General features: G+C 43.6%; 2 protein-coding genes across 3 annotated transcripts in view; one reads left to right on the top strand and one right to left on the bottom strand.

Moving 5' to 3' along the window:
* The window catches only part of LOC137435522 (E3 ubiquitin-protein ligase pellino homolog 2), a 336,475-nt gene that overhangs the window by 38,441 nt on the left and 285,534 nt on the right, over nt 1–12,500 (bottom strand). The window lies entirely within an intron of this gene.
* Nucleotides 9,334–12,500, top strand: part of LOC144893688 (uncharacterized) — a 10,840-nt gene continuing 7,673 nt past the window's right edge. Inside the window, exon 1 of the mRNA XM_078785048.1 lies at nt 9,334–9,581. Coding sequence (XP_078641174.1) covers nt 9,334–9,581 — 248 coding nt within the window. The remainder of the gene's footprint in view (nt 9,582–12,500) is intronic.

The raw sequence follows: 12,500 nt of genomic DNA, 5'->3' as shown, positions 1-12,500 counted from the left end.
GTCATGTCCAGATTAGCAAAAGTTGTCTTCATGAACTCCACCATGCTATATTATCCAAAAGCCAATAACTTAAGTTTTCTATGCCTGTTGCTGTGCAACCCCCCTTCCCTCACCCCTCTCGCCACCCTGTCTCTCCCCCCATTTCCACAACCTCCAGCATTTTCTGTACCTGCAAGCACTTTCTGTCAAATATGGTTTGTTACTTCATCCTGTCTAAGCCTGTTCCCACTGGTAGTGTGATCTCTCCTCTCACACCCACCCTCCGTCCTTTGTCATCTGGTTCTTCCACGAGCTTCAAGGTTGTACCTTATTACTTGCAAAATCGAAGATTTTTCAAGTATATTGGTCGGTTGCGTTTGTGGTTCTGTCTGTCTGTCTGTTTGTTACTTGCCGGAAAAGATTCTGGCAAGTATATTGATCGGTTGGTTTGTCTGTCTGTTTAGCTGTCTGTCTGTCTGTCTGTCTGTGTGTCTGTGTGTCTGTCTGTGTGTCTGACTGTGCAAAGCACTACGTCTACACCGTTGCACATAGAATCGCCAAACTTTATACACATATTTGTCTTGCCCTGGAATAGACTGTGCCCAATTTTTAACTCTCCCGGCCCAAGGCCTCCATTACGACGTCATAATTTGATAATTCGACAAGTACAAAACTTCATCCAATCAAGATGCAATTTCTTGAGCACCATGACGGCATAAACTGGTGGAGGAAAAAAATAACGATGACGTCATCGGTCACGTGGTTCGGCCGCCATCTTGGAAAAACTTTGCACCTCTTTATCTCCAAAAGTGCTGAATAGAAAAAATTGAGACATGGCTCATTGTAAATAACTCTGTGGGGAATAAAATATGTTAATGATGATGTCATAGGTGCCTCCATTATGACATCATAATTCGACAAGTACAAAACTTCATCCGATCGACATGCAATTTCTTGAGCGCCAAGTCGGCATAAACTGGTGGAGAAAAAAAAATGATGACGTCATCGGTCACGTGGTTCAACTGCCATCTTGGAAAAACGGAAAAAGGTTGCACCTCTTTATCTCCAAAAGTGCTGAATAGAAAAAATTGAGACATGGCTCATTGTAAATAACTCTCTGTGGGGAATAAAATATGTTAATGATGACGTCATAATTCGACGAGTACAAAACTTCATCCGATCAAGATGAAATTTCTTGAGCATAATCTCGGAATAAATTAGTTTAGAAAGCAAACAATGATGACGTCATCTACCACGTGGTTCAGCCGCCAGATTTGTCCAAAATGGCCAATAAAAAAGTATATTCCGGCAAGTCAACGGTCTCTGACCGATTTTTCATCTGTTTGTCTGTTTGTTTGTCACCGGCCTACAGGTCACAATTTTCAACCGATCTTCATAAAACTTCACCAAACGGCAGAGTTGGTCAAAACCAAGAAGCCTATTGTTTTGGGGGTCAAAAGGTCAACATAGGCCAAAGGTCACCAACTTTGCTGAATTTCTAAAATCCTCAATTTTCATCCGATTTGAGGTCAACATAGGCCAAAAGGTCAACATGGGCCAAATTTCTAAAATCCTCAATTTTCATCCAATTGACTTGAAATTTAAAGAGGACTTGCATATCTGCTCACTGAATTCAACCACCAAGTATTTTTGAGGTTAACATAGGCCAAAAGGTCAACATAGGCCAAGTTTCAAAAATCCTCAATTTTCATCCGATTGACTTGAAAATTGAACAGCATTTGCACATTGAGTCACTAAATAGGGAAACTAACTATTTGTGAGGTCAAAAGGTCAAAGGTCAACTCAAGGTCAACCTTCCAAAATCATAATTTTTCATCTGAAAAATCGTAACTTTTCTTCCTATTGACCTGAGATTTGATCAAGATTGTCAATTTTAATCTTGATGAAATGGACAATTTGCTGTATCAATGGAATTTTTTTTTCTTGGGGGGGGGGGGGGGGGTGGTGGCGGATTTTGCAAGTTTGGTGCTCCGCATGATTTATCGGTGCTTTAAGTTGCATAATGCTCACTTTCATTATGCTGTGCCTTGCAGCATATGTCATGAATCAGTAGTCACTTACATATTAGTATTATCGATACAAGTCACGTACATAAACAACAAACATTGTGTTGTATTTTGTATAGAGGCTTGTATAAGAGCTCATCGAGGCTAGTATAAGAGCTAAAAGTTATACAAATGGGAATCTATACAAAGACTTCAGTCCAAATAAAGTGGAAAATAATAAATAATTCTACAGGTGTGTCAACACAAACAAAAATAGAACTAGAACGGCACTCTGGTAGCGCGCATACCGACACCAAGCTGAACAGTTTATGTTTTGTATCCCACTGATAGGCCGGATCTGGATTCAGATCTGACCCAAAAGCGAATCGGCTTGTTCTTGTCACCTAACCAACTCATCCACCTAGTTTATACAGTCACGTGAAAAAGTAAGTACACCCCACGTAAAGTTTTGACTTTTTCAACATATTTCAACATACAGCTATTTGATCTTCATTTCAACAATATTGGTAGATAAAGGTGATATAATATAACAAATATCATGAAACATTTACATTTTGTAGTCCATTGTATAATTTAAATAAACAAATGCAAATTTCGCATGTGGAAAAAGTAAGCACACCTTTTTTTTTTCTTTTTTTTTTAAATAGTGAATTGAGGCTCGTGAAAGAGCTAACATTTATTTCACAAACAAATCAACCAGACAAACAAAACACACAAAAAGAGGGAGCGGAAGACAAGATGGGGAGAGAAGGGGAAGCACACAACCACAACATTTGAGAGCAGGGAGAAGTGTGGGAGGGAGAGGGCTTGGGGGCAGGAGGCGTGGGAGGGGGAGGGCGGGGGGGGGGGAGAGGTATAAAACACAAGGGGACCGAAATTAGCGGGGGTAGAAAAGATCAAGGTTTTGGATGGGGGAGGATAAGAGATGGTGGTGAACAGCTGTTTTAAAGACCTGGAGGGTGCAGTGGGATTGAAGAGAGTGAGGGAGTTTGTTCCAGAGGCGGGAGAAAAGAGGAATGAAGGAGTGAAGGTGAGCAGAAAGTCTTGATTTTGGCAGTTTAACCATAAGAGGGTTGCAGGCAGATCTTGTGCGACCTGTAGGAATATTTGGGGGACAGAGCCCAGAGAGGGCTGGGGGGGCAAGGCCAGAGAGGAGTCGGTAGAAGACGGAAAGACCACCAACCTGCCTGCGGTGAGTGAGTGAAAGGCCCTTGGAGTTAGCTTCATCGCGGGAGATTCCAATGATTCTGAACGCTTTGGTTTCAACGGCGTGAAGACGGGCTAGGTGTGAGGCAGGAGCACCAGACCAGAGGGGAGAGCAGTATTCCATAGAGCTGCGGATGAAAGCCTTGTATGTGGTGAGGAGCTCAGGTGTGCCAAGGAAGGACTTCGCACGACGGAGGATGCCCAGTCGGCGACTGGCTTTGGAGGCCAGATTTGAAATGTGGTTTTCCCAGGAAAGATCATGGCAAATAGTGAGACCCAAAAGCTTGAGTGACAGAACTTCTTGGAGAGGATTATTCAGAAAGTGGATGGGAGGGTTTTCCAGTCGGTCTTTTCGGAGAGACATCGTAAGAGTGTGAGATTTATCAGGATTGAAAGACATGTTCCATTTGTTTGCCCAGTCTGTGATTTTGTCCAGGTCTGCAGAGAGTGAGGAGGCTGCAGACTGCCGATCTGAGGGATGAGGAATGGAGCAACAGAGAGTAGAGTCGTCAGCAAAGAGATAGAGAGGATTTTCAAGAGAGTCAGAGAGATCATTGATGAAGACCAGAAAAAGCACAGGGCCCAGAACACTACCTTGGGGAACTCCAGCCTGAACAAGAAGAGGAGATGAGAGAAACCCATTCAGGGCCACACGTTGACTACGACCAGAGAGGAAGTCCGCCAGCCATGCGTGGAGATTTCCATGGATACCAAAGGAGGAGAGTTTGGTGAGCAGAGCAGGGTGCCAGACCGTATCGAAGGCACGTGAAATGTCAAGGGAGACAGCTCTAATTTCCTGTTTGGCGTTGAGGACCTCCATCCATTGTTGAGAAAGCAGAAGCAGCATGTCCAGAGTAGAGTGAGCAGGTCTGAAACCAAATTGATGATCAGAGATCAAGCCATTGGAGAACAGGAAAGATTTCATATCTGAAGCAATGATGGATTCCATGACTTTGCTGATAATTGGGAGAAGGCTGATTGGTCTGTAGTTGCTGGGATCTGTTTTTGCACCTTTTTTGTGCAAAGCGGTGATGTTGGCTGATTTCCAAGCAGATGGCAGATGACCTTGAGCAAAAGAGAGGGTGAAGAGAACAGAGAGAGGGAGTGAAAGAGCGGAAGAACAGGATTTTAGGACCCGTGGGCTGAAGCCGTCAGGTCCAGTTGCAGAATCAGAGTCGAGGGTTGACAGAAACTTTTCCACCTTGTCAGGAGGAAAGGAAACAGAGTCCAGGAGCAGCTGGGTACGACTGGGTACGGTGGGTACAGAGAGGGATGGGTTTGGGACACAAGATTTAGAGGCAAACACAGAGTTGAGGCATTCAGCTTTTTCACGTGCGGAGTCGGCCGTTAAGCCGTTTGAGGTGAGGGAGGGGATGGAGGGGGAACAAACACCAGAAACAGATTTGACCAGACGCCACCAGGATTTGGAAGAGGGAGACAGATAAGAGAGTTCGGTCTTGAGAACGGTGGGATATTGTTTCCTGGCTCTCCTGAGGGTGGACACACACTTGTTTCGGGCTTTGTGAAAGGAAATGAGATTTCCTTCCGTTGGATTTGCTTTCCAGGAGACGAAAGCAAGTTGTTTCAGGGCAGCAGCCTCACCACAAGATTCCGTGTACCATGGACGGGAGGAAGGGTATGACAACTGAAGACGAGATGGGATAAATCTGTGCATGAGAGAGAGCAATTTACTTTGAAAGAATTCCCAGGATGAGTTGATGTCAGAGGCGGTAGAGATGGGAGACCAGTCCAGATGATTGATGGCTGCTTGAAGACCGTGCCAGTTGGCCTGAGTGAAATGCCAGACTCGTCGACGCTGAGGAGGCTCTCTGAGAATGGTCAGAGAGATGTCCACTTTGACAAGCACATGATCAGATGAGCCGATTGGAGCAGAAGAAGAGCAGCAGACATTTTCAGGGAAGTTTGTCATAACCAAATCCAGAAGAGAAGATGCTCCGTTGACTGAGATCCGGGTCGGGAAATTGACAGATTGTGTCAGTCCCAGTGAGTCGCAGAAGTCCTTTGCTGAAGAGCCACGGCTGGTGAGAGAGGTACCCACACCCAGCCAACTGGCATGGTGACAATTGAAATCACCACATATGAGGAAGAGAGAGTTGGGATGGGTAGATAGAAGTTGGTCCATATTATCAGACAGTGAGATGTAGATGGAGTCATCGCTGTTTGGTGGACGGTACAACACATATATGAACAAAAGGTGGGAGCGAAGGGGAAGCTGTAGCCAAAGGTATTCCTGGGGGTGAGGTGGAGAGAGGGCAGTGGAGGGCGAGTGAGGAAGAGAGTTTTATATAAAGATAGCAACCCCACCTCCAGGACGAGGCTCAGGTCTATCATACCGGAGGAGGGAGTAACCTGGGAGAGATACCAAGGCATCAGAGACATCATGAAGGAAGAAAGTTTCTGTTAAGCAACATCTGGTTTGTCAGAAGCAACCTGTATGGAGAGGTCAGTCAAGTTTGAGCAAAGGCCCCGGATGTTTGAGGTCCATACCGTTAATGAAGAGGAAGGGGGAGCATCGGGTCCAGAACAGGGGGGGGGAGGGGTAGGGTAAGATGTGGAAGAGGAGGAAGAGGTAGGGAGAGCTGTTGAAGGTGTGTCAGAGATTTCAGAGATTTCAGAATAGCTTGGAGAAAGGGAAGAATGGGGCGGACAAAAGGTTTGATGGAGATTGGGTGAGGCACAGTGAGGTGTTATTTGAGGAGGGGGAAGAGCGAGGCAGAAGGTTGGGGGAGATGAAGGTGAAAGTTGGAAGGGGGAAGAAGCAGGGAGGATGCTTTGAGGAGGAGGGGTGAGAGGGGAGTCTAGGAGGGGAGGAGCGAGGGAGAGTCTCGGAGGGGAGGGGTGTGGGGGGAGTTTAGGAGGGAGGGGAGGGAAGGGGCAAGGGGGGAGATTTGAAAGGGATGGGTGATGGGGAGGATTTGGAGGGGTGGGGTGAGATTGGATTTTGAAAAGTGTACGATTCATGGGAAACGAACATTTTTTGCAAAATGAGTTTGAGACCTTCGAGTCAAAAATACGTTTGAGGACACTGGAGGAGGGGTGGAGTTCTGGATAGTTTAGGGAATGTGGAAAGGAGGAACTGTAAGAGATGGTATAATATATATTTTTTGGAATGAATAGATTTGGTGAGCAAGACGAAAGCATCCTTTTGTAGGAAAAGAAGAAAAGGGTGTTATAATATATGAGAGAAAATAGTTGTTCAGGGGAGAGATTACACATTTCTAACCACGTGATCGCAAACGAAGAACGAACGAACAAAAAGAACAACAAATAAACGAATAAGACCTGGGAAGGAAATATTTTTTTGGGTTTTTTTTTTTTTTTTGTGAATAGAGATATTAAACAAGGAGGTATGGGGTGAACGACTGGGACGAAACAGAGAACGAAAATAATTTCAGCACATTCGACGAATCGCTGAGAGAAAAACAAAACCACAAGGTCGGAGACGGTACGGTAGCCAAAGCCTACGAGTACTAGGCCGCAGAATACTCGATACGCATTAACCGACGATTGTGTATACATGTACGAAAAATTAGCACCGAAAATTTTCCAAAAAGATACGCTATAGGTACAGACACCGAAAGATAGATACAGTCTAATAGGTGGTATTGCCCCCTTTGGTTCTAATAGGTGGTATTGCCCCCTTTGGCAGAAACAACCTCAAGTAGGCATTTCTTATAACTGTCTATCAGTCTCTGACATCAACTGGGAGAAATTTTTGCTCACTCCTCCATGCAGAATTCTTTCAGCTGTGCGAGGTTTGAGGGGTTTCTTGCATGCACAGCTCGTTTCAAATCCCCCAACATCTCGATGGGATTTAGATCCGGGCTTTGACTTGGCCATTCCAGAACCCTCCATTTCTTTCTTTTCAGCTATTCCTTGATGGATTTATTGGTATGTTTCGGGTCATTGTCATGTTGCAAGGTCCACCTTCGGTTGAGCTTCAACACTCCGACAGACGGCCTCACATTATCCTCAAGCACCCTCTGGTACAACGAAGAATTCATAGTGGATTCTACGATGGTGAGCTGCCCAGGCCCTGATGCACAAAGCTGCCTAAAACCATAATAATTCCACCACCATGCTTTACAGCTGGTATCAGGTTCTTGTGGTCAAATGATGTCTTTGGTTTTCGCAAAACATGTCTTCTGGTACTGTGGCCAAATAGCTCTACCTTTGACTCTTCTGTCCAGAGCACATTGTTCCAGAAGTGCTGGTCTTTGCCTAGGTGTTCATTGGCAAACTTTAGTCTTGCCCTGATGTTCTTTCTGGACAGCAAAGTTTCCTCCTGGCACACCTCCCATGTAGATGAAATTTGTGCAGCCTCTTTCTAATGGTAGACTCGTGCACTTTGACATCAACAGTGGCAAGAGCTACCTGTAGGTCCCGTGATGACATTTTGGGGTTCTTGGAGACTTCTTTCAGCATCTTGCGGTCTGTTCTCGGGCTGAACTTGCTGGGGCGGCCTGCCCTGAACAAGTTGGCTGTTGTTTGGAATCTTCTCCACTTGTAGATGATCTTCCGGACAGTTGAATGATTGATTTCAAATTGTTTGGAGATCTTTTTAAATCCCTCCCCAGACTCGTAGGCATCTTTAACCTTCTTGCTGAAGGCCTCGGAGAGCTATTTTGATCTAGGCATCATGACGCCGCACATTTCAACAACAAAGAGCAAACCAAACCAAATGTCTGAGGTTTAAATAAGACAGGTTCCTCCAAGATCCTCTCTAACGATGTTCTAATCATTTGCACATGAGCTGGTGTACCTGATTCTAATTTTAGGTATTTGAAGAAGTGATAAATGTAGGGGTGTACTTACTTTTTCCACATGCAAAATTTCCATTTATGTTTATTTAAATTATACAATTGACTACAAAATGTAAATGTTTCATGATATTTGCTATATTACATCACCTTTATCTATCAATATTGTTGAAATGAAGATCAAATAGCTGTATGTTGAAATATGTTGAAAAAGTCAAAAGTTTACATGGGGTGTACTTACTTTTTCACGTGACTGTACATAACTTGTCCATAACTTTTTAAAATATCATGTTCTATATCACTTTTCGCCCGATCTCTCAATGGTGAAGAATCACTTAAAAATTAAATAATTAGCGTATCCAAATCCATATTCAGATCTTCACCAAAATCGAATCGAATCGTCCTTGTCCCACACCCAACCTCTCCACCAAGTTTCGGCGAAATCCGTCCATATTTTTTTGAGATATCCTGCTATATGTCGGTTTTAGCCCTATCACTCAATGGTGAAGAATCACTTTTTAAATTCTACTGGCCGAATCCGAATCTTCACCAAAATCTAATCATTTCGTCCTTGTGACATACACGACCTCTCCGCTAAATTTCGTCTGAATCCGTCCACAACTTTTTGAGATATCTTGAAGCTGCTGTATGTTAAGTCATATAGCAGCTTCATTATATGCCGATAACAATCCACAGAACGCTAAAGGTGATTTTAAAAACATATTTCTATAAAGAATAAAAAATATTCTCAAGCATTTATGTTCCGTAAATTAAAAGCCAATTAGTCAAAAGACAAAAAGATGCTTTTAGTTAATTAACAGCGTAAACCGAGTGAACCGTAAAAAGGGCCTCATGAGCTGATTGTGCCTTTCTATGCAATGTTATTCACAGTCCAATCAGTGAAACGTCGACCATCAGTCCGGCACCCTCAGAACGATGAACGTCAAGCCTGGCCAGGTTTGTCGCGAGTGTATGTACATGTCGGATTAGAACAAAACGTCCGTACGAAAGAGTTTAATGGCAAGTTCCTTTTATCCTCCATACGGACATCCTCCACAAGCTTCTTTCATCCCGCGTGAGTCTCCTCTTCATCCACCTCTGCATTGCACTAATCACAAACCTGCTGAGATGTTTGACTTACCTTTGGCCGAAAAGTCTCCAAAAAGCTTCATCAAAAATCCAAGCAGGAGCAACAATGGCAATCACAACAACAGCATTACATCGAGTAACATTCAAAATTATTATTATTATTATTTTTAAACAGCAAAACATCAGCCTTTCATGGCTGATGTTCATCCAGTAACAGGTTGCTTATTACGCTGTGGTAAAGGAGAGCAACCATGCAATGGAGGAGAGACTACCTCGAATGCCACGGAGGAGAATGTCGCGAAACAGTGCTCGGCTCAATCACACAATTGAATGTTAACGACGTGAGCCGGCCAAAGAACGTTCGGGGCAGCAAGAACAAAATGAAAGCGATAACGAGCGAAAGCCTTTGCAGTGCCGGAATGGCTGAGCTGCATAATGCCGAGAGAAAGGCAATCGCTTTGGTGCCTCTGCCAAGCAGTCATCGGCCCATTTATTTGAGGCAGGCCCTGCGGACTTCACAGGCTCACAGGAATGCAAGTCCCCAAAGCATGCCGGATATATATATATATATATATATATATATATATATATATATATATATATATATATATATATATATGAAAGAACAAGTCGTGGACATCCTGTTAAGCTTAAAGGCAAAATGCTGCATCAATTGCCATCACAGGCACTTTGAGGAAGCTTTGCAATATGAAGCCAAATGAGAAATGTGATCCGAAAACGACATCAAGTACAAACACAACAGCAGTTTAACTATGAAAACTGTCCAAAAAGGACAAAATGCTCTTTTATTTTTACATGCTATCAGGATCCACCATCTGGCATGCCATCCTTTTAGCCATTTTGCAAAAAGTGCAATCGCTTGAATTTTGTGCTGAAAAAGGATAAGCTTTTTCTACTGGTGAAGAACCCATCCTTTTGGACAGGATACTCCCCCCCCCCCCCCCCCCCCCCCACTTCTATGATCTATGTGGCTTTCATTAAAAATATATATACTTCACAAATTGGCATGCGCTAGGATAACTTGTACTACACCCTCCTCATGGGAGTGGCCATATATGATACACATTTACAGTACATTTCCATTTATGGATGGGGGGGGGGGGTCCTTCCCCCATCCTGAACCCCTAGATTATTATTTTTTTCTACTGCTGGAAACCCTCTCATGCACATTCTGAATACAACCAGCAGTTTTCAACTCAATTCGTCCAGCGCTTCAGTGTGCAAAGAAGTCAAAGCCACAAACAAACTAGGACGGCACTCAGTCGAGTGCATACCTCCGCTGGGCTGAACACTTTACGTTTTGCATCACACTGATGGGCCGGTTATGGATCCGGATATCCAAAATGTCATCGGCTTGTTCTTGTAACCTACCCAACCCACCCACCTGGTTTTGGCATGACTCATCCGCAATTTTTTGATATCGTGCTATATGCAGTTTTTGGTCCCATCCCTCAATGGGGGAGAATCGCTGAAAAAAATTCTCGCATTTTTCATTTAAAATGTTATTTACATTCATTTACAAGAGAAAATTTGTTTCCCATAATGTCACATTTTCTCGGAATACATTACCGACGTTGTACGAAACAAATGTATATTATATACAGTGTATTACAGTCGTGGCCAAAAATATTGGCACCCTTGCACTTTTTTCAAATAACTCATAATTTTCTCGAAAAATAAGTTGAAATTGACAAAAGTATTTGGTCTCCACAATTCTTTATTTCACTCTTTATATTACAGAACCTTTGTTTTTGATTCAGAACTTAATATATCCTTTTAAATCAGAAAATAAAAAGAAATGACTGACAAAATTATTGACACCCAAGACGTAATATTTGGTAGCACACACAGCCTTTGGACAAAATAACTGCAGTCAAGCACTTCCTATAGCCATGAATGAGCTTCCTCCACCTCTCTACTGGCAATTTGACCCACTCTTCTTGTGCAACCTGCTCCAGTTCTCCCAGATTTGAAGGGTGCCTTCTCCCAACTGCTGATTTCAGATCTCCCCACAAGTGTTAAATGGGATTTAGATCTCGACTCATTGCTGGCCACTTCAGAACAGTCCAGCGTTTTGTCTTGAACCATTCCTGGGTGCTTTTTGAAGTGTGTTTGGGGTCATTGTCCTGCTGCAAGACCCATGACCTTCGACGGAGACCCAGCTTTCTGACACTGGGTTGAACATTGCGCTCCAAAATGCCTTGGTAATCTCCTGATTTCCGATGCCATGCACACATTCAATGCACCCAGTGCCCGAGGCAGCACAGCAACCCCAAAACATCACTGAACCTCCTCCATGTTTGACTGTAGGGAAGGTGTTCTTTTCTTTGAAGGCTTCATTTTGTTTTCTGTAAACAGAGATTATGTGCTTTACCAAAAAGCTCTAATTTGGTCTTATCTGTCCACAGGACATTCTCCCAGAAGGATTTTGGCTTGTTCAGGTGTGTTTTGGTAAACTCCAGTCGGGCTTTCTTATGTCTCTCTCTCAGCAGTGGGGTCCTCCTGGGTCTCCATAGAATCATAGAACCCCCTTTCATTGAGTTGGCGACGGATGGTGTGAGTTGAAACTGTTGTACCTTGTGTCTGAAGGTCAGCTTGAATCTGTTTGGCAATTGATTGAGATGCTTTCTAGACCATTCGAACAATCCTTCGCTGCAATCTTCTATCAAGTTTTCTCCTGCGGCCACGTCCAGGAGGTTGGTTACAGTGCCATGGGCCTTAAACTTCCTGATAGCATTGCGTACGGTAAGCACAGCAACATCAAGGTCTCTGGATATGGACTTGTAGCCTTGAGATTGTCCATGCTTGAGATTGTCCAATTGAAGGAATAATATCCAGAACAATCTTGTGTCTGACCTCCTCAGGCAATTATCTGGTTTTTTTCCTTTTCTCCATGGTCATTGTGGTACACACAGTGACACAAAACAGCAGAATGACTCCTTTTCTCTATTCAAACTGGTTGAATGAGTGGTTTTTATATTGCAGGCACCTGCAACTCACCACATGTGAGTTCATTTCCAAAGTAAAGGAGAATCCCCTGCTTGAAATCTAATTATTTCTATCAACTTCTAATAGGTGCCAACAATATTGTCCGGGCAATTTTAGGATATCTGTGTGGAATAAGCTAAGATTTAGTAATTTTTTCAGCTTTTTTTTCCGTTGTGTTCCACTGCGTCAGGAAGGGCATCCGGCCATAGGAAGGCGTCAGGAAGGGCATCCGGCCATAAAAACATTGCCTCAAAAAGAGAACCATGACAATTACAACTACATATGGGCAGGGTACAGCCCGAAGTGGAGATCGGTTTCTGAGGTTTGGGACATGGAATGTAGGGACAATGACAGAGAGATCAGGAGAAGTGGTGGAAGTATTGGTCAGAAGAAGAGTGGACATATGTTG

The sequence above is a fragment of the Myxine glutinosa genome, chromosome 9 (assembly GCF_964187855.1).
Source record: "Myxine glutinosa chromosome 9, kmMyxGlut1.1, whole genome shotgun sequence".
In the NCBI taxonomy this organism is placed as follows: Eukaryota; Metazoa; Chordata; class Myxini; order Myxiniformes; family Myxinidae; genus Myxine; species Myxine glutinosa.
Note: the sequence above shows the minus strand (reverse complement) of the source record. Positions and strands in the feature narration are given on the sequence as shown.